Here is a 23,492-nt window from a genome sequence, read left to right as displayed (position 1 = left end):
ACTAATCGATTGGCATTATAACTATATCAGTGCAATACACCAAATATAATAAGTTATAAGTCATGAGTATCATAATGACCACCGACATGTTAACTATAAACAAGCAAATCCATCTAACTAGATTGTCTATCATCGATATTCATACGTGTTGAGCTTACCATCTTAATAACCCTTTCCAATGTAGAGCAGCTCCTCTCACCAATATAAAAACAATCTTGCCAAGGGGACCAAAGAAAATCTCCTAGAACAAAAGTGCCAAGGTAACTGAGGAGAAGAAAGCACTACTTAAACGCCCTAAGAGAAATCAAGTATCAAAAGAGCACAATGTCATTGATTTATAGAGCACCATTTGCTAAAACAATGGAAGACATCTTACGGAACTATAGAGATAACAAGTGGATACAAGGTGTTGTGACCTTGGAGACCCCACAAGAGGCAACAAGAGCTTACTAAGCCTATTCAAAGACACCTCCTATCATGCTTGTCCATCTCCACCTTCTATCATGTTCCTTTCAGGCATACTAACAATGTAAAAGAGCTTTGATATAACTTCCTTGATGTACCTTTTTTTATTTTAAGGAAATATGACTTGGATGATTTGTCACTATTATAGTGTTTGATTCCCTAGAAAAGACATTACATGCCTTGTTTTCTGCAGGCCGTACAGTTCTCAAGTCATCACCCTACAAAAGAAGTCACTAACCAACTTGAATGGAGACATTTCCTCTCAATGCACCAAGCTACGACGTTACAAGTCTGCCCACATTTTACAAACTTGGAAATCATCAACAAGGCTAAATAACTCTACGCAAAGGTTATATGGGACTTCTCAATGACAAAGGCTATGGAACTTCGAAATGACTCCATACAGAAAGCAATCTTGACATCAAGAAAGATGCACTAACAGTCTTCCTGCACAGAAAGCAATCCGCTTCTTTACAGCACTAGCAGTCCTCTGGACCGAAGGCAATTCGGTTCTTGATAGAGAAGAAGACATGTATCAGCACCGATAATCTATCAATAACCATTGTGAATGTTTTACAAAGAAATGTAGCGGGATTCAATACTACCTGACATTTTAGCAGGCATTCGTTGCTGGATACGTATGAAACACCGGATGGGTTGCAACATTCAAGTACATGATGTGCTACAGTTTGTCTTGTGCCACCTAGGAGACAGCTGCAGCTATGGCTGGAGAAGGTTGCCTGATGTTTCATCACTGCTAGCTTCCTTAACAAAAACATGTACTGGCACTGGCACCCCACATCGTAGCATTCCTTCAGCAAAGGGTTTCCATTCATTGATGAATACGGAGATTAGAAATGGACATGTGTTACAGTAGGCAAGTTACAATGCCAAAGTTGCAGGCCACATTAAAAGACATGCAGAGCTGCTGCAGCTGTTATGGATTCAGAATGTTGCCACAGTCGCAGCTCATATTACATGGTGTTATGGTCCCCTGCAGCTATAACGGCTCCAGAATGTTGCCTGCCAAATTTCAGAATTAGAACAAAATGTACTTTTCAACAAAGAAAAGGAGGGAACACGGTTCAGAAGCAGCAATGATTTTATATCACTTTCGAACAGTGTGCTAAACATTGTCTCGAAATCCTGCTTCACACAGGAAAGTTCTATGTTGATGAGCTACAGAAAGCCCTTAAAATTTGAGATCAGCTACAGAAAGCCAGCTCCTTGTTGTCTTACATGATAAGATTTGACAAACAAAGCAGTCCTCCGCCAATATATAAGCAACACAGTTAGAAACTGAACGAGGGTAGATGCTGGTTTTATATCTTCAATAACATATATACCCCTTTGTTCTCTTGTGATCAAGCTCCTCTTTTCAAGAATGCATGATCAATAACATACATACCCTGAGCCTTTTAAACCAGTGAATTAACAGACAACACGTACGAATGAAGGTGGAGGGAACAGGCACTAGCAAGTCTTCTAAAAATGATTTCAGATCAACTACAGAAAGCCAGCTACACAAAAATGCTTCACACAAAAATGTCATAAATTGCAACATATTGTTCTTTGTGCCCTTTTCCACCAATATTGCCTATAGGCAGCATGCAGAAGCCAAACAAGGAAAAAGCGAGTCTTATCCTGAAAACATTGATCCACCACTAAAAAATGCAGCATATAGAAACTAAGCAAAGTACAGACTAGTATTATACCTGAAACATTCAATGACGTGCATATCCCATAGTTCTTTTGTAATCAAGCTCCTCTTTCCAGGTTGCATGATCATCCAACCAGTCACCACTCATACTTCTTTGATTGAAATCCTTACATTTTCTTGAACCAGTGGTCCCAAAAACTACAAGAAAAGCTCTTTTGATTAGTTTGTACATATACGCATAGCATGCTGCATGGTGTGCAAGGGGAATTATTGAGTGATAGTACAGGAAATATTCAAGTCTACACCTAATTTTGTGCAATATTTAGAAACCAATAATTTCAAAAATGGCTGTAGGCAAAAGCAGTCCATCTCTGATCTGTTTCTGTTTTCCTCTGATATATGCAAGGGAAGAATAAATGGATAGACAATGACATTCGGCTGTGTGCAAGGGCAGTGCCTATCTAATCTGTCTCTGTCTTTTCCTGAGTCATATAAAGAAATGATAAGTGAAACACAGCAATATGTTTACATTGTGCAAAATAGTTATTAACCAAACAGGATCTAGATTACTTCCACTGAATGATTCAACAATTCAATTGCTAGAGCTCGTCATAGATGTTATGATGTATATATGCGGGAGTATAGATCACCAACTTATATCCTCGACGACCTTAAAGTGTGAAGATAGTATGTACATGCATTTGTAGACATGTTTTTCCATTCCAATATTCAAGTACACTTACCTACTTGAAGGGCCCTTTCTGAATAACCTTAAATCAGGTTGTGCATAAAAGATTCATGCATTCTGTACTAGCAGTTCTTGAAACCTCAGACCATCTGCACAGTCCTTGACACGATGACATGATAGTCACATGATAGTCATCCTTTAAACAAACTCTGGCAAATCGCCTCCTACTGTGTTGTATAACCGGCAGAAAGATTGATCCTCATTCAGATTTTAAAGAATTATGTAAGAACAGCAGCTTAAATCACCAAAATGCAAGGCATGCTCAGACAGCAAACCAACATCAAAGTGGGTGTGGTCCACTAATGGGAACTCTCATTACAGGGTTGGGAGAGTAAATGGCCCGCCAGCCTTAGCCAGTTGGCTCACTTCTTCACATGGCCTCCCATTATGGGAGTAATGACTTGCCAACCTAGGCCAGATGGCTCAGATCACATGATGTTTTGGACTTTTGGTTCCCAAGCCACAGAGCAAGTGAAACTAAGTCCATTTGTTGATATGTCTCTCTTTGTGATTTGAAGAGGAGCAAACTTGTAGCTTTAGAAGCTAAGTGATCCAATTTTTGAAAACATTAGTGATGTTGACACAATGACTCTGGAACTGCACATTAATCTCCGACTGAAAGCAAAGAAAGGATGTGCAAACTTGTCCACCTAGGTCAAGCTCTTCCATGCAATTTTGATGCTTTACACATAGTAACATGGGATGGGGATGGGGACAGGGACAGAAATTGCCATTCCCTATTACCACAAGAGGGGGCTCTAACATGGGGACGGGACTGGGACGGTAGAGGGACGGGATGGGACTGGAACAGGAAGCTAGAAAATGGCCATCCCCTTCAAAACACCTACAGGACTAGATTGTTGTTGAAGAAGAATGTGGAGTTCAAGCAGAATAAATGGTTACAAAGGCATAAAATTTTCTTTCCAAAAAAGGTTTTTGGAGTGTTGTGAAATCACTTGGCATCTCTACAGTTAGCCCACCCAAAGTACCAATGATATCAAAAAGCTCATAACATTTAGGGTCTCTTGTGGGCTGTTTGCACCTCCTGAACCACTTCACACATGGTTGGTCTCATTAGGGTTCGATCCTTTGACATACTATATACATACACCCTTGTCTCTCTGTACATTTATCAACTGGTAACACACTCTCATACCTCAATTCTCTAAACCTCTCTCTGTTTGAGTTTCTAATCACCACCAAGGTATTAGACTCTAGAGCTATGTGTTCATTCATCTCAATCGATAGCTTCTCAACAGACTGCTGTCCCACACATTGTGAAAACAAGCAGGGCATAACTCTGGCACATGTGCCCACGTAGAAGACTGATTTTTCTGCCTGATTTGTTGCCCCTGGTGTATGGATTGCAAGGCTCCATGCTGCTCTCCTGCACTGCTGTTCAAGGTCGTTTACTACTGCTCATAGCTGTGCTTTTGCTGATTCTACAGTGAAGCTGCAGCTTCTGTGGTGTTTTCCAACCTCCTATGCCTGCTGCCACTTCCTCTGCTGCTGCTCACTCTGATTGTGGGCTGTTCTTCAGACTAATTCTGCATGCATCAGTTGTGCATGGCCTACAGTCCCCTAGAACCACTTCTCCAATCTCAGCCGAGGCAGGAGCTCCACAGAAGTGTGCCCTCTTCTTCAAAACTGCACTACATCAAGATCTTTGCTTTTGGTGAAGCACGGACCTCTCCAAAATTTCCATTGAGCCTTTCAACTTAGTGATTTAGACTCATCAAGAAGGTCGCATGCTTTGGCAATTATTTTGTTTCCTATGCAAACTGCCCAAAACACGCTTAATCAATGAAAAAACCTTATTATTTTTGTAAAAAACGTGATCCTAGAGAGTAATTATGTCCCACATGCCAAATCCTAATTTGGGTGCCCAAACTTTCCATAAATAGGCATGCAGCCCACCACTCTCCCTAAATCTCATTTTTGTAGGTTTTGAGAGCCATATCTCTGCTGCCCACACCCTGTTCACAAAGGACATTGCAGTCAAACCTTCGCCTTATAGTATGCTACTACCTGGCGCCTGATACTAGTCTCCATCCCCACCTATTGGTGTCGTCACCCATTGCATTGGCATTTGATGCTGTTGCCACCTGTGTTAGGGTTGTCACCATCACACTCCAACTGCCACCTGGTCATCTGGCATCTACATTTGGTGTTTTCTCTATCTTTTGCCTGTCACTTGGCTCCTGGTGGCTGTGTTTGCACACATCTCTGTCGCCCAATTTTTCTCTCTCCTCAAGTAGCTACGTTTTTTGTCTTTCTCTCTCCTCACTGCTTGTCTACGTCAAATCGAGTCTCTTTGGCTGCGTTTGCTGGTGTTCACCACACGAAAGCTGCCTTGTTGCGTTCCACAATCCGTTTCAGCGTTGACACACTCTCCAAATCAAAACCTCTGCCTTGATCCCAAAGATACAAAAGTTTGAGGTTCAATATTCATTGCATAGTGTGTTTGTTGCATGAGCATCATATATTCAGTGGTCATTCACTTCATTATTCATTGCGTTCACTATCTGTGAGTCACCCTAACCCTAACTATGTTCTATATTATCTGTTTGTGCTTTGCCATACAATTGGTTTTGTGTTTTTTGTATCTAGAGCATTTCTTCACATAGTATCAGAGCTAGGTACTCTTTAAGAAACCTTAACCTTTGATCGGAAGCTCATCCGCAAAAGCAAGAACCAAGGTAGGTTCAGTACGTACGTACGGATCGTTACCGTACGGTACGTACTGATCGTACGTTTTGTGTACATATGGAACATAAAAAACGTGATCATTTTTTTCATGTAAAATTTGGGGCCCAAAACGTGATGTGCCTAACGATTTCTGCATCGCTTGGTTATTTGTGGATTTTCCTGGGCAAATTGAGACAAAAGCCCCAAGCGTGTTCATTGTTTCAGTGTTTGCAAGTTACGTGAGCTACATGAGGCGCCAACGTGCACAGACCAAGTATGTCTCGTCTCTCTCTGTCTCTCTCTCTTTGCGCTCTCTCTCTCTCTCTCTGTGGGCTCACATTCATGCATGCTGGAGCCTCTCTCTCTCTCTCTCTCTCTCTCTCTCTCTCTCTCTCTCTCTCTCGCACGCTCGCTCGCTCGCGTTGATTCTTGTGCACGCGCGCGCATATTTACTGATGTTTTTCTCTCTTATCTTGCTCCAGGAGCCATCATACCGAAACCAGTCAATCCCTATTGAAAGGAGTATACCAATATACTCCATATTGTCAACACTCCCGAGCAAGCTGGTTAAGGTAGTCGCAGGTGGTCATACAAATTCTGCAATTTCACATTGACCAGTACAATTACGCGTGTGGTGAAGCATTTGACGGGCATCAATTGCACAAACAACTGTAGCGCGTGCAAGAAGGTGCCAAAAGTTGTCCAAGAGAAGTTGATTGCTGAGAACTTCCTAGCAATGGGGGCAGCAACAAAAGGCCAAGGATCCCAGAAAACACAAGATGCCTTGCACGATGCTCTTATTGGGGAGTTTGGTGATCCTCCTACACAGGTAGAGGAGAGTTTTGTGTCTCAGCCCGTTGCCTCAGAGCAGCCATCTGCTAGTAGGAAGAGGGCTCGTGTCATGCAGGAGGAGGAGGAGGAGGAGGAGGAGGAGGAGGAGGAGCAAGCTGGTTAAGGTAGTCGCAGGTGGTCATACAAATTCTGCAATTTCACATTGACCAGTACAATTACGCGTGTGGTGAAGCATTTGACGGGCATCAATTGCACAAACAACTGTAGCGCGTGCAAGAAGGTGCCAAAAGTTGTCCGAGAGAAGTTGATTGCTGAGAACTTCCTAGCAATGGGGGCAGCAACAAAAGGCCAAGGATCCCAGAAAACACAAGATGCCTTGCACGATGCTCTTATTGGGGAGTTTGGTGATCCTCCTACACAGGTAGAGGAGAGTTTTGTGTCTCAGCCCGTTGCCTCAGAGCAGCCATCTGCTAGTAGGAAGAGGGCTCGTGTCATGCAGCAGGAGGAGGAGGAGGAGGAGGAGGAGGAGGAGGAGGAGGAGGAGGAGGAGGAGGAGGAGGAGGAGGAGGAGGAGGAGGAGGAGGAGGAGGAGGAGGAGGAGGAGGAGGAGGAGGAGGAGGAGGAGGAGGAGGGTTCTAATGATGTGCATGTGCCTAGGCAAACCACCTTGCCTTCACGTGTGCATTCTCAATCTTGGGTGAGAGAGCGTCAGAAGGTGGCTGAGATGGAGATTGCTCGCACTCTCATTGAGTGTAACATCAGTTTCAATGTCTTAAGGACTGAGCAGTGGAAGAGGATAATTAGGGCCATTGCCCAAGTGGGTGCTAGTGCTACAGATTCATGGTGTGGGTTGGATTACAAAAAAATGTGCACCACTGCACTTGACGAGCAAAAGGCCTTAATAGATAAGGCATTGGTCCCAGTGAAAGCTGGCTGGCAGCAGTTTGGATGCACCATCATCTCTGATGGATGGAGTGATATACGCAGGCGGCACATCATAAATATACTTGTCTCCTCTTGTCTTGGTACTTACTTCTTGCGTGCTGTAGATGCAGGGAAGGCAGGAGAGAAGATCACAGGTGAGTTTATCTATGGGCATATATATTTGTACAGCCATCATGGAGATTGGTAAAGAGAATGTGGTCCAAGTTGTTACAGATACGTTCGAATCCATAGGAGTAGAAATGGTCCGACAATCCTCCATCGGAAAAGAAACCAAGAGCTCCTGTACATATCGCTGCTAAGAGATGAAAATCCCCCTCTGAGACTGATAAATCTCATGGCCCAAAAAGAAATGGAGTAGACCCAAGTCCGTCATCTCAAACGTCCGATGTAAAGCTGCCTTCGTCTCTTTGACCTTCTGTGCATGATCACCTGTGACAATCAAATCATCAACATACAACACAAAAAGCACACAACCAGCCTCGAAAGTGTGTACATAAAGCTGCGGATCGGCCTTGGAACGCCAATATCCCAACTGTGACTGAAGGAACGAATCAATCTTCTCGTTCCATGCACACGAACCTGTTTGAGGCCATACAAGGCCTTCCTCAACCTGTAGACTTTCCCATCTGAAGATCCAAAGCCAGGAGGCTGCTCTACATAGATCTCCTCCTTCAAATCACCATTGAGAAAGGCCGACTTCACATCCAACTGGTAGACAGGCCATCTCCTATGGCCAGCCAAGGCAAGAACAGCTCGAATAGTCGCCATACGAGCAGTGGGGGCAAAAGTGTCATGACAATCAATCCCTGGGCGCTGTGCAAAACCTTTAGCAACAAGGCGAGCCTTGTGCTTGTCCAAAGAACCATCACTAAGGTACTTGGTCTTGAAGACCCATTTGACGCCAATCACCTTCTTATTCGGGGGGCGAGGCACGAGTGACCAAGTGCCATGCCTCTCAATAGCCTCCAACTCGACTTCCATAGCTTTCTTCCATGGTGCAGACTGTAAAGCCTCCTTCACGGAGGTGGGCTCTCGATCCTGCATAACACGGGTCATCAAACAATAGTTAGAGCAAACAAGCTCCGTAGAATGTGCCTGGTGCCGCCGTGACCGCCGCGGACCATCCTGCGGTCCCCACTCCGCAGGGATCCCCTCGATCCCTGAATCACGGAGTGTGTCACGGGCCCAACAAGGAGGAGGCCGGACCTCTCCTCGTCTCTCTCCATCAGCTGAAGACTCTGGGATATCCACCGGTGGTAACTCCTTGGGGGTGACCGGTGGAACAGTAGACTCTGTATCAGAAACATAATCGGAATCAAAAGGCGCGGGCTCCAAAGAAACTGTCGTGGGAGCCCAACTCTCCCCTAAATCTCCAAGAACGGGATGCTCCTCACCCGCTGCTATGGCCGGAACCTCAACAAACCGCACATCTCGACTGGTGTACACATCCCGCTTGACGAGATCATACAATCGATAACCTTGGGACTGAGAGCTGTAGCCAACAAACACCTGTCTTCGGGAAGCTGCTTCAAATTTATCACAATGAGCCTTGGGAATGTGAACATAGGCATCACACCTAAAAACCCTAAAATAAGAAACATCGGGCTTAGTCGCAAAGTAAGCCTCAAAGGTGTCATCCCATCAACGGCCGAAGTGGGGGATCGATTAAGGATGTGGACTGCAGTAGCCACAGCCTCGGCCCACAGAATCTGAGGTGTCTGTCGGTGCTCCATCATGGTGCGCACCATCTCGATCACACTTCGGTTCTTCCGTTCAAGAATGCCATTTTCTTGAGGAGTGTTGGTATTTTGCGGCGGTCTACTTCACCGATGGAGCTTTATCTACAGATCTTTGTGGCCCTATGAGGAACGAGTCCTTGCGAGGGAGCTCGTACTTTATGTTGATCGTAGATGACTACAGCAGGATGACATGGGCCTATTTCTTGGCGTTGAAGTCAGAAGCTTTCTCCCACTTCAAGGATTGGCTTCTCTTTGAGGAGAACCGCTCGGGCCGGCGATTGAAGTCCTTGCGATCCGACAAGGGTGGTGAATTTGTTTCTAATGAGTTTGCTCGTTTTTGTGCAGATAAATGTATTCACCAGGAGTTTGCTTGGGAATCGCACCCCTATGTTATTTGCCACGAATGCAAGAGATGCATGGCTGCTGGCTCACCACTATGTCCGGCAACCCTCGAACAAGCTGTCCACGTGACGCCCTCCAAAGATAATCATAGTTGAGATGACCAAACCGAGCATGCCATAGCTCTGACTGTGTCTGAGAGGTAAGAAGAAGAGTAGAGAGGGCGGTGGAAGACTTCAATTTGTAGATGTCATTCTCCTCATATCCGAATGAGAGAACCTTCCTCGACCCACGATCAAGGACTCGCACCGAATCACTGTCAAACTCCACCAAAAGTCCAAGGGAACAAATCTTATGAACTGACAGTAGATGATACCCTAAACCTGGTACATGCAAGACCTCTCAGGTATGGGTACCACCACATCCATCTGGAATAAGTTGCATCTCACCCCGTCCTGCAATAGACACCGAAGAGCTATCTCCAATGAGAATCTGCCCACGGGAAGGTCGCAACTGGGCAACACCATCTGATGAAGGAGTCATGTGCCGGGAGGCACCACTGTCAACGATCCACTCTCGAGCCTGGGGAGCTGTCATCGCAACATCAGAAGCATTCGGTGTAGAGTCCTCAATGACAGCTAGATGAAGAAACGCAGCTGATGAGGGTGCAGCCACCGCTCCAGAATCCTTCATGTCCTTCTTGTTGGTGTCCTTCTTGTCTTTGTCAGGGCCATCCTTCTTCCAATGGCCGGTCTTTCCACAAATATGGCATGTGGATTCTTTGTTCTTGTCCTTGTCCTTCTTTGACTTGTTATCCCCCTTTTTCTTCTTTTGGTCCTTCCCCTTCTTCTGAGAGGCTTGACCTGTCAGTGCCTCCGACTTGGAAGCATTCTGTCCCTTTAGTTGTTCCTCTTGGTCCAAGACCATAGGAACCAACTCTTCCCACCGAAGAGTGGACTTCCGCCCCGAAGCAATGAGGGCAGAGTAAAAAGCACCGAATCGTGGCGGCAACTGGGACAAGAGTGTGATCGCCATGTCTTCAGAGGAAATCGGCTTCCCCGCATTCTGAAGCTGTCTAAGCTTGTTGATATGCTCCTGCAACGAAGAAGACTTATTCACGGACAAGGTCCGTATCTGTACCTCCAAAGAAACCCGCTTCATAAGGATCATCCGGTTATACATCTGATCAAGCTCCAGCCATATCTCCCAAGCCACCGTCAAGTGTTCGATGTGAGCTATCACGGCTGTAGTACAAGACAGAAAAAGAAAAGCAACGAATCTTGGCATTCAGTTTGTCCCAATGAGACTGTGTCTTGGCCAACTCCGCACGAGCATCGAAAGAGAGTTTGGGCTCATCTCTCACCGAGGGCCAGTCGATCTCCTCCTATACAAGCTCTGCCAAATCGTAGAACTCAAGGATGGCCAGCATCATCACGCGCCAAATGCGGTAATTGTCGCCATCGAGCTTCTGATCTGCGGGAAGAGCCGGTAAGACAGGCACCTTCCGGTCCATGATCGTCTAAAACTCCAAGTCAATCTCTGTAGACATCTTCACCTATAATGCCTTTACAAACGCAAAAGCAGCCCCCTCTAATTGTGAAAAGGCAGCCTGCTAGGGTTCTTCCGCGTCCCGAAACTTCTTCACCCGCCGGAGGCGATGAAAAAGCAAAACCTGCACTTGAAAGCTGAAAACTCAAACTTTCCTCCACGTCAAACAGCAGTAAACAGCAGCAAATCCACCACCTGGACTCCTTTCCCACGCCCCCACGCTCGCTTCAGCCTTGTTCCGAGGCGCAGCCCTCCTGCCTGCCCTCAAACGCTAAAAACGCAGCCTTGTGTCGCGATGGAAACTCTTCTTCAGGTTGGGTCTGCACTCAGTCAGCCCTTCAACACTGCTCTGATACCATCTCAGAGTGCAGCGGTGCGGAAGTGTAGGACTGAGAGAGAGAGAATACAGAGAGAAGAGAGAGAAAGAGACAGTGGTAAATGAAGATCTACTGTATAAAGTGTGCTGTATACAAAGATATACAGATATGTACACGGGTGTAGTGCGCCGAACTACGTGTCTCCACCTCGACGATGCAACCTGCTGTTCACCTCGAAGTCTGTTGCAGTCTGCACGATCTCCTATCTGAAATCTGCGAACAAAAACGGAATCTGTGCGAGCCTCCAGCCTGTAATTTGCAAGCAGAAGAGTGTAGGAGACTCCTAGAAATCGCGGCTATAAATAGCCAAAATCTGGGCGCCAGATAACTGCATGTCGGCTGCATTAAATGCAGACAACTTTACGAAAGCATGTCGAACTGCCATGTGGCAGTCCGACTGGACTGTGGACTGTGCAGTCCGACCAGGCGACTGATCTCTAACATTTAGAACGATGTGTCCAAGGTTTTTATAATATAGGCATAGATGATTCTCTCTTCGTCTTTGCTTTTCTTGTGGGTTAAGGGCTAGAATTTGGTGTTATCTATTTGTCTAGGTTCGAGCTTTGTTTCTTCTCTAATTGGGCCGAGGTTTCATTTACGATACCTTAATTCTTCTCGCTTTTCTTGCTTCCTCTCAAACAATCTATTATCACACTAGATGGCTTGCATGATATAATCATTGAATGTTTTTGCCTCGCGCATAGAGAGCATGAGGTCCTTGATGTCATCTTGAAGACCCCCATCTGAATTGGCTGATAAAATACTCCTCACGCCAAGTGAGGTCACAGATTAATTGCCTAAATTCAAATGCATAAGCAGAGGCAAGGCGGTTACCTTGTCGTAGCTTTTGAAGTTTTGTTTCTACTACTCGACCAATGTCTGCATCTCCAAATGTGGAAGTGAGCTCGCAAAGAAATGCCTTCTAGTTATGGAGTACTAGCATATTTTTTTCCAAGATTGGGGCGAACCATGATAAAGCTTGACTACAAAGCGAAGTCCCAATGAATCCCACCTTGGAAGCATCATCTCGATACCTATCCAGTTGCATGCAGATATAGAGCTTTACTTATTGCAAGAATCCCTTGAACTTCGAACGGTCAACATTGAACTTCTCTGGCATGCTGATCTTGGGTTTTCTTGTTAGGGGTTGATAAACACGCGGAATCATTTGACTTCCTCTCTTGTTCTGTAAGTCTCGGATCTAGTCTTGCATCTCTTGAAGCGCAAGGCTTAGATGCATAGGGTGTTCTATTTGAAGTTGTGCTTGTCGTTCATTCAAGTCTTGAATTTGTTGTTGGAGGTTTTGAAAGGAGGCCACGATTCTTTCAAGGGTCGCCTCTATGGTGCTCAATAGGGCTAGAAAGGAGTCTTGCAAAACTGTTATGGAAGCACTAGACTATACTCGAGAGACTAGACTAGATACTAGGGCTAGGGTAACTCAAAGATAGTGAACATAAAATTTTATATGTCATTATGTTTGAGAAAGCCACACACAATATGCCCTCCAAATCTTCCACCACAATCATGTGGAGCCCCAAGTCTAGCATCATAACCATGCATTGGACAAGACTTTGTACAATTTTACAACATGAAGTATAACTTTTGCAAAGAGAATGCAAGTTGCACTAATGAAATAGAAATTATCCAAGTGTTCATTCAAAGAAAAGTGAAACCATCTAAAGTTGTGTTGCTACATGCCCCAAACAAAAAGTTACTAAATGTTGGTTTTCACAAAATAAACTATTAGAATTTTATTTCATTCTACATATATCTAGACAAGTTATCGACAAAAAAAGATACCGACCTAGTGCTAGCAGTCATAACTAGGACATTGAAATGTCAATCCATATACCATTTTCCTAATCATGAAGATCCAAGATAAAAAAGATATTATGTGGATTAATATTCCATTGTTCACTATAGTATATACATAAGTAGTACCACTTAATGACAAGAGGATCAAAGATCATGGCACCAAAATTGGTGGCAAGTAACCAAGCTGCATTAAATGGAAGTGCATATGGCAAAGGTTGCACAAAAGGCTACATCCATCCATCATAGAGTATTACAATGTATGTAAAGGACGAGAAAGGAAATTGGGATTTGGCTTCAATAATGGAGCTCATCAAGAAGATATTCTATGGATTAAGATCATGAAGATCCAAGATCAAGAAGATATTCTGTGGATTAACATTTCATTGTTCTCTAGTATATACATAAGTAGTACCACTTAATGGCAAGAGGATCAAAGATCATGGCACCAAAATCGGTGACAAGTAACCGAGCTGCATTTAGTGGAAGTGTGCATGGCAAAGGTCACATAAAAGGCTACACCTATCCATCATAGAGTACTACAATGTATGTAAAGGACAAGAGAAAGGAAATCGGAATTTGGTTTCAATAATGGAGCTCATAAGGGGTGCTCTTTCAGCTTCAAATGTGGAGCTACTGAGGGATGTCAACAATATGAAGATCTAAATAAACACTTATAAGCCTCACTTAGGATTGCTACCATGATTTTTATTAATGGCAAAAAGAGCTAAACCCTATGCATGAGTGGTTCTAGAACTCTAGGATATCATTGCAGCATTTGGCTATGGCACATCTTTCATTGCACACTTATGTTTCTAGTGTGCTACGTGTATGGCCACAAGTTTATTGGCCCATATATCTCAACTTTACTGACATGTTACATCTTGCCCATATCAACCAAATATTTCCTCTAGACTCATTACTTTTGGCAAGTGAGCGAGCGAGTATGTGTATGTATGTGTGCCTGCGCGTGCGTGCACATGTGTGTGTATTTTCCAAAGTTCTTGTCTCTCCATTCTCTTCTCTCTTCCATATACCTATGGCATTAATTACTTTCCTACACAAGAGCATGTAGCCATCCTAAATTTCTCTCTTCTTTCTCACCTCCTTGTTTTCCTTGTTAGAAGTTTGAACATTTCAAGCTTGAAAGGGTATATCATACTACCTAAAGGAGCCCACCTCCACACCATATACTAACTTTGATGGTATGAATAAGATCCTTGTGTAGCTACGTTGCAAAATAAAAACACATCAACTTGCAAAGAGTAAACTCATTTGTGATTTGAACCCCAATATTTGTAAAATGCAGCCTTGTCCAACAGGCAAAGCAGCCATGTATCACTCTTGCATGCATGTCACATTGTAGACATTTCAACCTTAGCCAAAGTTGTTTGAATGGCCCACTTATGCTAGCCATGAATTAAGTACTATAAGATATGTGACTGTGATAGATGAAACCTAACTTGACAAGCCATAATTAGAGCCACAAGAATAAACTCAAATGCAATCATACTAGATCAAGGTTGCCATAAGATGACATTTTTGTTAGTCAAGCCCACCTGTAATCCCATTCTATATCCTATTACATCACATGGATTCCTAATCTCCAAGATTTTAATCGACAGGAAGCAAATGAGAATGCAGCTCTCGTTTTAGCAGGAAACTTTAGAAAAGGTCTCAAACAAAGCAGTTTAAACAAGAGTATGGAGCACATAGTCAAGAGTACCGATATGGAACTCATGGATGTTCTTTAATCAAATCAAACAATGTTCTTAGCTAGAAAAGTAGTCCACATCAAATTTCGTGGGCAGCAAAATATTGATGAAATGCAAGTGTAAGACTGTAAGAGAGAAGCAAACCCTACTTTCAGCAAGGCTGCATGTCTTGTCACTCAAGAAGATGTCGTCAGGATCAATACATTGTTGCTGAATCAACAGGGGCAACAAATTCTCCTTCCTGCTTAAAATATTAGCAGTCACAACAGACAGCCAAGACTCTATCTCAAATGTATGGCCTTGCACAAAGAAAAAAGAAGTAAGGCAAAAATAGAGGTTACCTTGCCCATAAAGGAATAGGTTTTGTGGGTTTATCGTCATCTTCATCTTCTTCATCATCAGAACTCTTGTACGGAGAGATCTCATAAGACTGTGTGCCATTTTCTATGTTGTCGAGATGCCGAATTGAGTTAGGGGCATCTTTGGTATTAGATGGAGTAGAATTATGTGGGCACAAATCATTCAATCTGTCAATTTTTTGAATCTCTTCCTCATTCATAGGCCCTGAAGAGAACTTGAAGCTAATTTCACCAAATGAGGTTGAGCTTGATGATTTCCCTAGGTTCTCTGGATAGTGCACTGATGTCCCAAGAGCTGCTACAAATGGCAAAATATTGGGAACACTAGTTCCCCTTTCATTAGTTTGGTCTCTCATATGCGATTTCACACCATTGTTTCTAAACTGAGCCTCCCAATCAGCAGATGTTGTCATAGACAAGCTGTCGGTTGACAATGCAGAGAGCTGCAAGAACCAAGGTAAACATGTCTATTCATACTGCATACATGAATCTGAAATCCAACATGAGCCTATATGGAAACACCAAAACAGTTATGTTTCAAGTAGCTCTTCAAAGTTTATGTAGTGCACCCAACCCAATACCTGCACCAAGCATCCTTCAGCTATAGCAGATGGAAATACACTCACCTTCTTGCTCGCAGCATAAGGACCCATTTGTTCATCCTCATGTCCTCTCGTGAGTACAAACGCTTCTTTTCGTTTCTTTTCCAGTTGCTTTTCAGCAAGCCATGTTGCCTTTGCTTCTTGCTCTTTCTTCCTTCTGCGTTCAGCTTCCCTCTCTTTCTCTAACCGCCGTTGGCGTTTGGCCTCTTCTTCTTGAGCTTTCCTCTCTCGCTCGCGTTCCTCCTACGAAAAATCCAAAGTCAGAAAGGCTACTTTAATAGAAGAGCCAAGACTTAAATAACAGTACATACAAGTGCTTTCCGCTTCTGTTCTTTCTCATCAAGCTCCAAGCGTTGTCGCTCCTCCTGCTCTTTCCTTAACCTTTGCACTTCTTCCACGCGCTTCCGCTTCTCCTCTCGCTCTTTTTTCTCTGCATCTTCCCGTTTCCTCTTCCTAAGTGCAAACTCGGCTTCTTTTTTCTTCCACTCTTCTTCTTTCTTTTTTTGCTCCTCTTCTTTTTTTCTAGCTTTCTCTTGATCCATTTTCTGCTTTAGCTGAGCAACACGTTTCACCTTGCTCGTTACACCTTTGGCCGCACCACTAACAGTGTGATTTGACAGCACTTTGTCTTTCAACAAACACTCTGACTCTGTACTTCTAGCTTCATTGCACTCCAGTTTTCTCATCTTCCGCTCCTGCTCTCGTTTCTCTTCTTGCCTTCTGGCTGCTTCAGCTGCCTCAAGAGCCTTCACTCTCACCTCTCTTTTGCCTGCAAACCAATCCTAGTTATCAGATCCAAATCCCTGACCACAACTTTTCAAAAAGAAACTGATAAACTCAGGCGAACCTTACCATTGGGATATGGCAAGGGTGCTTGTTTCTTCTGAATGAGATCCAAAAATGAGCTAGTGCTCACAGCAAGATTGTAGCGTTTGTGAGAACTATCTGGCATTCCAGTGTCCTGATTTGCATAGCCTAAGACCTTCCTTACTTTGATAGCATCCTGCTTTACAAGGGTTGCATCAACTGACCAAGAATTTGGATTCTTATTCTCCTTTCCAGTCTCTTCTGTATTGATATCAAGCTGTGACACTGGTTTTCCCCTTTTCCTAGCTGGGTTACTCCTAGCAGCAAAATTGGCTCTGAAAAAAGGTGTATCCATGTGATTGCTGCCAGTTTTAGGAAGAGAAGTTCCTGAAAAACTATTTCGAGGCTCTTCCATATCCAGATTTCCCTTCAGCAAACTAGAAAATCCATGGAACTCTGAGGTCTTTGCATAAAACCCTTTGTAACAAGGAGTACTTGTTGACAATAAACTGTTCATAGATGTATCACTTGTTGTACTTCTCAGTCCTTTTAGGCCAGATAATGAATATGGGATTCGTACTAAACCAAGTGATGGACTCTCACTTTCAGCAAATGATGTCCTTGAAAGATCTGTCCTGGCAAGAGTTGTGGGTGAATCGATGTTCTCTGGTCCCTGGTCAACATTCACTTCCAATGACAATCTCATCTTCTTTGATGGTGCACATAGTTCTGTCAAAGATTCAACAGGTGATCGAGCCCTTTTTCTTCTGCTTCTATTTACTGTTCCCTGTGCTAAAAGATGGCTGAATCTACGAACGTCTAGCTCGTCCTTGGGAATGCCTACATCCAGAGTGTCGCAATCTTTAGGTGTAGAACTTTGTTCCATGGCTAGCTCACGCAATTCGTGGTTATGATCTCCCTGCACCATTCCATGAGCAGGACTAGGGGATACATTACAATCCATCCCACTGCTGCTATTTCTGATATCCTCAGATATGCAAGCAGGATCAACCCTTGGAGTGTGCTCAAAAGTACTTGCAGGCGCATCATTATGAATGCACACATCCAGACTGTGGCAATCTTTAGGTGTAGAACCTTGTTCCATGCCTAGCTCATGTACTTCATCCCCCTGCGACACTTCATGAGCAGGACTAGGGGATAGACTACAGTCCATCCCACTGTTGCTATTTCTGATATCCTCAGATATGCAAGCAGAATCAATCCTGGAAGTATACTCAAAAGTGTTTGCCATTTGCATCACATTTAACAGAGAAGATTCCTCCTTGTTTCCATGTTCAGGATTGAAAGAACGCTCACAATCTATCTGAACTTTGATGTTTAACAGATCTTCACATAAACAGCTACTAACATCATGGTTTGAAGGAGACATTGCAACACCTGCCTGTACACTCGATGTCATCACCTTGGCAGATGGACTAACATCTCGATTGCGGCATGGACTTGGATTTGCTTTTTGGACAGATCCCAAGTAAAAGCTCTGTGAACCTGTCTCTGGACCATTGGCTCCATCCCGGTTTGAAGGAGACATTGCAACACCTGTCTGTACACTCGATGTCATCACCTTGGCAGATGGACTAACATCTTGATTGCGGCATGGACTTGGATTTGCTTTTTGGACAGATCCCAAGTAAGAGCTCTGTGAACCTGTCTCTGGACCATTGGCTCCATCCCCCTCCCACCTGCAGCCATTTTGCACAGGTGACCCACCAAGCAAATCAAGAGCTGCATGAGCAACTGACACTTCAAGTGCTTCGAGACTCGCCCCAGAACCCCCTTCTCTGGCCTCATCAAGCTTCTCATTTTCAACTGAAGTAATGTCCAGTGCAGTTTGGACACAGGTTGATGTGGCTTTGAGTGGATTGATGCTTTCATCATCAGTTTCAAATTTGAATGCCTCCAGCACAGCAGGACTCCCTAGTATGTAACTGCTGCTACCATAAAACACAGAAACTCAGGATCTTTGTCTTAGAACACACAAATTTCCAGAAAGTCAAGCAGAACTAACCTGTTTTTTCTCACACGACCACTTCTTCTGGAGCTACTGGCAGTACCTGTACAAAAAGACGGTTTCCTTTCACACCACTCTTGAGATAGTTGATTATCGTTTTTTTCCTGACCTTCCTGCTCTGAGCAAACTCTAGAAAGACTACCTCTACTTGGAAAAGAGACACGGTGTTCCACCTGTATTAAACAAAGGAGGAAATTAACATGTGCTGACCTACTCTAAAGAAAAGTGTACACAAAGTTATATGCAAGAGGGATGTCCAGCAAACTTATTTACCACTGATTTGTTGAATTCTTGGTTATCCTGCTGCTCTGGTGGTCCATCACTACCGCTTGATTTGTCCACATTAGGGAACATTTGCAGCACATCATGGACCACAGATGACAAGACAGGTGACTGCTTGGAATGTAACTTTGCTGCATTACCAAGCTCAGAACTGCCCTGTGAAGATTTTAGTTCATCTTTCCCATGAGACCTTGACCTGGATGACTTGTTTGAATTATTGGAACAAGTTTTGACAACAACTAATTGCAAGGATGGTTTCAAATTCTGTTCTGTAGACAACTCCTGGTGCACCCTATCTGGACTGATAAACAAGCTTTCCTTTTCTGCAGAGTTGGGAGTTTGCCTGGCCATCTCCTTCATGCCTGGCTTGCCTGCCAAATCTGGACCTAATGAGCTCATCCGGCCCTTTGCATATGGAGTCTGACTGCTGGCTACATCTTGAACTGGACTCTTCATGGCAGATCCATGCACTTCGGGAGTTCCACATGAGCTATCAACAGCTAAGATTTCTGTACGATTGTCCACAATCACTATTGAGGGGTTTCTCTCTTCAATAATTCTGCAGGCCCTGCCACTCGTCGGCATCTGTCCCGTCCTCTCTCTGTCCTGACACTTTAGTTTTATATCAGTATCTGTTGTCTTTGCCTCCACCTGTTTCGCACGAGATCTTGTCACTCGTTGTGGAGCAGCAGGTTCACTAGGCTTCTTCGCTGCCCGTGATCGCAAGGCATATGGCCTTCCAGTTTGATTCTTCCCATGCTGGGCTCCAGAATCTGCGTTTTCAATGTTATCAGTGCTCGAAGCAGTGTCTTTCTTCGGCAAATCAGCTGCACAAAGAAAATGCGTATAGTCAGGGCCCCATGCTGGAGGCGGTTTCAGGTTCCGGAGCTGTATGTTCGCCAGGAGGGATTCATGGAACCTCTGCTTATGCTCTTTAAACTGCTCAACTGCATGCTCCAGGGTTTTGAAGAAGTGTCTGTCCAACAAGCCGAGGACATTGTGCACCGTCTCTGCGTCAGACGCCATGGCGACCTAATTCTGCCAAAATTGGGCGATACTGCCCAGGGATGGCAGTGAATCTGACCCTATCAGCCGCTGCACTTACGGCTCCAGTAAGACGTGCAAGTGTACGAGTCCTGGCACGGGGGGGGGAGGAACCGAAGACAGGAGTCTGGCTGCCATGGAAACGTCTCTAAGGTGGTTTGAGCTAGGCGAAGGGGTTCAGGGGACAAGGAAAGGCTTAGGGGGAATGCTCGCCATGGAAGCTCCGGCCTGCCCTTGCTGTCCTTCCTCTGCCTGTTGTGAAGATGAAGACGATGCATTAACGAGCGGGATCTTTGAAAAACCATTCTAACCGTTGGCAGTGCCATTTCTCCCCTTCTTGTTTGAAAAAAACAACAAATTAACCTTAGAATTTAAATAATCCTTCCAGTAAAACATGTCATTAAACTTAAATTCATAAACCCCCCATAAAACAAAGAAATAGTTTTAGACTTTCAATTATCTTTACTTTTTACTACATATATTATTCAAAGCTTTCAGAGGGTGTCACGTGTCGTCCACAGGCGCCCTCGAAAAGTTTCTTCATTATCCAGTCCCTAGCATCTATCGAACGCTCAATTCCAAAGCCTCCCGCATGCTTCCATCCTCAGTCATGGCTTGCACGCCTGCATCACACCCTATAGGATAAAGGGGCCAATAGATTGTCACCTAACAATCCTCCATTATAATTATTTTTTCCAAGTGAGTTGCATAAATGTTTTTTAATGGTCAAACTATTTATATTATATAGAGTTCAAAGAAAAAATATTGGGATATTTTGATATTTTTATCAAGTAGCCTTAGTTACAAATGAAAGGTTCATAATAAAGGGATAGTGAGGGGCCAATAGAGTGACACTCAAGGATGCATTGCTTTAGGGTTTTACAAAATCTAAAATATAAAAAATTTTACAAGGCTCAATTGCTTGACTTAAGTTAAGCTCATTTGTAATTTTTAAAATTTCATATTATATTGTTAAGTGACTAAAAAAGCCACATCTTTCTTGTAGAATTGTCACTCAATTGGGGTGAGGTGTGTTTTCCTTTTGGAGGGCGCTACTTTATTGGCCCCTTTACCCTAAATGTGGCCTCCTTCGTGACAGTGACCTCTATCTCCTTCATCATCTCCTTTGTCGTCTCCAACCCTATAGCAACCTCCATCTCCTTAGTCGGCTTCATCATCTTCATGTCTCGAAGAGCAATACAAGAGACTAAGAAAGTTATGCATGGTGGGTGCTCTCTCTCTCTCTCTCTCTCTCTCTCTCTCTCTCTCTCTCTCTCTCTCTCTCTCTCTCTCTCTCTCTCTCTCTCTCTCTCTCTCTCTCTCTCTCTCTCTCTCTCTCTCTCTCTCTCTCTCTCTCTCTCTCTCTCTCTCTCTCTCTCTCTCTCTCTCTCTCTCTCTCTCTCTCTCTCTCTCTCTTATTTTGTTATTTTGGCGGTCTTTTTGAAGTAGTTAGTCTGGTTTGTAATCTTTACATTTCATTATGGACATTACGGTCCAAGTGTATATTGTTTTTATGTAAAGGGGATGGCAAATATAGGGTCTACTTAACTCCTTCAAGACAAAAAGCAAGTTCATCCCCGCAGAAGCTCATTGTTTAGGGAACTGGATTCTTGTAGTTTTATGTAGTATGTTTTTTTCTTTTTGTATTTCTTTTGTTATTGGTAGTATTGGGGTCCATGATTTGTTAATTTCAGTTTATTGTAAATGTTTAAGTTCTTCTTGTATTGTGGTTCCTAATTGTTTGTTTAAAAAATCGATCCATAATCTGGCGTGGTTATTGCAAGCAGTCATTGTCTTAAATAGACCATCTATTCCATTTACAAGCCCATCACTAGTATCATAGTTGCCTTCACAAAGTTCGACAATCATTTTTGGCTTTAGTTCGATTCATTGGTATAGTCCTACAGTATCATTTGGATTGTCAGATAACATAATTGATTGTGAGCAACTATCGGATTGTATGTCAAAAGCAATAAATGGTAATCATTGTCTTGAATAGACCATCTATTCCCTTTACAAGCCCATCACTAGTATCATAGTTGCCTTCACAAAGTTAGATAATTATTTTTGCCTTTAGTTAGATTCATTGGTATAGTCCTAGATTATCATTTGGATTGTTATATAACATAATTGATTGTGAGCAACTATCAGATCGTACCTCAAGAGCAATAAATGAGAATGTTTTTCCAATTGCATTATTGAATATGAAAGTGTTATGTTGTGTAGTTCTTCCTTGAGTATAAAACTAGTGTGGTGTTGTAAGAACAAATGGAGGCTTTTTGAAGCAATTGTTATTTAGTGTTTGTATATCTTGTTCAATACATTGATTTAGTCATCTTTTATTAAAAAATTATCGAATATTTTGTCGCATTGTTTGTTGAAGTGGTAACAAGTTACATGTCTTATCCAAAAACTTGAAACTATTGGATGATTTTTAAAGAATACCCATTTATCATGAACATGTGGTATTTTGGTACGTCTCCAAAAAATAGAATATGAACACCTCAAAATGGTAAATGCTTTGTATGTTTTATTGCTTATATTCTTTTATTGATAATGGATAACATGTGTGCTCCTACGAATGAAACTTTATCGATCAGGACTTCAATGTATGCTTTTGTCAGTTAATTGAGTGTATCATTAGATAGGTCAATGTATTGTTGTTGATTTATTAGTATTGCAAAAGCTGAGTATCATGTTAAACCATCTACATTATATGCTACTTTTCCTATATATGAAAGTTTTAAGACTTTCAATTTCAATGGATCTAAGTTGAATGTTGAATGTTGAATGTTTCTACAAAAGCAATTCAACAATATTGTTTTTAGTGTCCCTACTCCTCTAGTAACAAATAGATGAACACGTATATCTATATAGTGGATTATATATGGTATGGCATCGAATAAAGCCCTTTTTTTGTGTTTAAAGAATCGATTGTGCTGTAGTATTAGTCATTTGTCATTTGAATGATGCTTGATGGTATAGTGTAAGAAATGTTTGTAGTCATTATATTGTTTTGTGTATATGGTTTATGTGTTTTATCTTCTAGCATAATCGTATATTTTTCAAATCACATTGAGTTTGTGGTCATTATATTGTTTTGTGTATATGGTGTATGTGTTTTATCTTCTAGCATAATCATATGTTTTTCAATTCACATTGTGTTTGTGATTGGTTTTGGCATATATTCAATATATTTCTTCTTGTTGTTTGCTTGCTAAGTCTAAAGCAATGTCTTCAAATTCTAACCAATTGGTTTGTTCTTTTTGTGTTTTAGTATAAGTATATTGTTTGCCTTTTTGTTCAATGATATTGATGTTTGCATTATATGCATCTTGCCAACTTTTGTGGATTTCTAGTAATATATATTGGGTATCAAATATACATAGGGTAAAAGTTGTTCTCTATAGTAGTTACTTGGATCTTTGTGTTTGTTGCAGCTTGCATAACATATTATTCATTCTTTTTCCATTTCTTAAATATATTGTTGTAGTTGTAAGATGTTGCTATATCTACTAATGAGACAATTTCTAGTTTTGGA

General features: G+C 42.7%; 2 protein-coding genes across 4 annotated transcripts; one reads left to right on the top strand and one right to left on the bottom strand.

Annotated features, from left to right (window-relative positions):
• Positions 1-461: 461 nt before the first annotated feature.
• On the bottom strand, positions 462-20,250 carry LOC148042025 (uncharacterized). 3 transcript variants are annotated; one of them, XR_015691905.1, is made up of 10 exons: positions 18,899-20,250; positions 18,623-18,798; positions 16,642-18,545; positions 16,101-16,558; positions 15,814-16,032; positions 15,170-15,630; positions 14,978-15,069; positions 2,181-2,323; positions 1,071-1,488; positions 463-977 (listed from the first exon to the last, which is right to left on the bottom strand). XR_015691905.1 is itself a non-coding variant. In XM_087685040.1 (9 exons), the coding sequence occupies exons 1-8, from the start codon at positions 19,931-19,933 to the stop codon at positions 2,190-2,192; spliced, it is 4,476 nt and encodes a 1,491-aa protein (XP_087541166.1). In that variant the 5' UTR covers positions 19,934-20,250; the 3' UTR covers positions 462-1,488; positions 2,181-2,189. The 3 variants fall into 3 exon arrangements, 2 of the variants coding, with proteins under 2 accessions (XP_087541166.1, XP_087541153.1); XM_087685040.1 differs by having other exon boundaries at positions 462-1,488; positions 16,642-18,542; XM_087685027.1 differs by having other exon boundaries at positions 463-1,488.
• LOC148042026 (uncharacterized) lies at positions 6,298-7,485 on the top strand. Its single transcript, XM_087686215.1, has 2 exons — positions 6,298-6,507; positions 6,982-7,485. Exons 1-2 carry the CDS (start codon positions 6,298-6,300, stop codon positions 7,483-7,485), a joined length of 714 nt encoding a protein of 237 aa, XP_087542341.1.
• Positions 20,251-23,492: the final 3,242 nt, after the last annotated feature.

Source organism: Lygodium microphyllum, chromosome 1 (assembly GCF_053477565.2).
Source record: "Lygodium microphyllum isolate KBCC chromosome 1, Lygodium_microphyllum_v1.1.10, whole genome shotgun sequence".
NCBI classification, from domain to species: domain Eukaryota; kingdom Viridiplantae; phylum Streptophyta; class Polypodiopsida; order Schizaeales; family Lygodiaceae; genus Lygodium; species Lygodium microphyllum.
Note: the sequence above shows the minus strand (reverse complement) of the source record. Positions and strands in the feature narration are given on the sequence as shown.

Excerpts from the sequence above, each read along its gene's own strand:
- LOC148042026 (XM_087686215.1), top strand. The coding sequence starts at position 6,298 with ATGGGGGCAGCAACAAAAGGCCAAGGATCCCAGAAAACACAAGATGCC. Across the intron at positions 6,508-6,981 it reads AGGAGGAGGAGGAGGAGCAA|GAGGGTTCTAATGATGTGCA; the intron begins GCTGGTTAAGGT and ends GAGGAGGAGGAG.
- LOC148042025 (XM_087685027.1), bottom strand. The coding sequence starts at position 19,933 with ATGGCGTCTGACGCAGAGACGGTGCACAATGTCCTCGGCTTGTTGGAC. Across the intron at positions 18,546-18,622 it reads GGTCGTGTGAGAAAAAACAG|CAGTTACATACTAGGGAGTC; the intron begins GTTAGTTCTGCT and ends TTATGGTAGCAG. Across the intron at positions 2,324-14,977 it reads GACATGCAGCCTTGCTGAAA|TTTTTGGGACCACTGGTTCA; the intron begins GTAGGGTTTGCT and ends CTTTTCTTGTAG.